Source organism: Eimeria mitis, genomic scaffold, assembly GCF_000499745.2.
Source record: "Eimeria mitis Houghton genomic scaffold, Emh_scaff3568, whole genome shotgun sequence".
NCBI lineage: Eukaryota > Apicomplexa > Conoidasida > Eucoccidiorida > Eimeriidae > Eimeria > Eimeria mitis.
Window position 1 is genome coordinate 4,067 of NW_013571912.1, and position 1,231 is coordinate 5,297.

The following is a 1,231-nucleotide window of genomic DNA, read 5'->3' on the forward strand; positions in this document are numbered from 1 at the left end:
CTGCTGCTGCTGCAGTAGCTGCTGCAGCAGCTGCTGCAGCAGCAGTTTGTTGGGTTTTAATATAATAACCCCAGAATCAAATCTATCAGGGGGAAAGAGAGAAGGAGAGAATGAAGGTTTTTCTTTTTTTATTTTTATATAAAAAAGAGAATCTATGTTCCGCAGCACAACACAATCTATGTTTATATAAACTAAAACTTCTATACACTCTAAACCCCATATACTTACTCTTAGTATACTGTTATATATACTATCATCATAAAACTCCTGCTGCTGCTGCTGCTGCTGCTGCTGCTGCTGCTCCTGCTGCTGAGGCTGTTGCTGCTGCTGCTGCTGCTGCTGATTGTGCTGCTGCTGCTGATGCTGCTGCTGCTGAGGCTGCTGCTGCTGCTGAGGAGGGGGTTCCTGTTGCTGTTGATGTTGCTGTCTCTGCTGCTGCTCTTTATTCTGCTTCTCCTGCTGCTGCTGCTGCTCCTCCTCCTGCTGCTGCTGTTGCTGTTGTTGCTGCTGCTGCTGCTGCTGCTGCTGCTGCTGCTGCTGCTGGTCAACACCAGCAGCAGCACAGAGCTGACGCGGTTCTGTCTCAACAAAGTAAACAGCAAAAGAAGAATAAACAACACACCCAAACAAAGTAAAACCACAAACCCTCTTTAATTCCTCTACAAGAGGGGGCCCCCCCAGGGGCCCCCATGGGGGCCCCCCTCCCCCCTGGGGTACCCCCTCCTGGGGGCCCCCCTCGGGTTCTCCTGGGGCCCCCTCCTGGGGGTCCCCCTGGGGGCCCCCCTGGGGGCCCCCCTGGGGCCCCCTGTACCCCTTTAGACCCCAGAAGTCCAGTGCCTGGGCCCCCTTGAGGGCCCCCCTGAGGGCCCCCCTGAGGGCCCCCTCGTGTGTTTCCTTTTGGTGCCCTTTGGGGGGGCCCCCTGCGGGGGGCCCCCGCGGCGAGGAGCGTTCTGGGGTTTGTGTGTGTGTGGTGGGTTTGTTGCTACTGGTGGTGGTGTTGTGAGTGGGTGTTGTTTTGGTGGGGTTGTTGTTATTGTGTTGTAGTATTAGAGAGTCTACAGCTGGCCGTATGCGGGGGGGGAGAAGCACAAGGAGAGGGAAAGAGGGTTTGGTTCTATCTAAAGAGTTAATGAGGCAGCAGAGGCCAGGAATATCATCAGCAGCGCTCAACACTGTACAGTATACACCCCGTGGGGTGTATGTACACCCCGGGGGAGGGGGGGGGGAGATG

General features: G+C 55.5%; 1 protein-coding gene across 1 annotated transcript in view; it reads right to left on the reverse strand.

Annotated features, from left to right (window-relative positions):
- Positions 1-1,231, reverse strand: part of EMH_0067320 (glycogenin-1, putative) — a gene marked incomplete at both ends in the record, with an annotated part of 3,390 nt that overhangs the window by 1,983 nt on the left and 176 nt on the right. The window contains one exon of the mRNA XM_013498609.1: positions 1-1,228. Coding sequence (XP_013354063.1) covers positions 1-1,228 — 1,228 coding nt within the window. The remainder of the gene's footprint in view (positions 1,229-1,231) is intronic.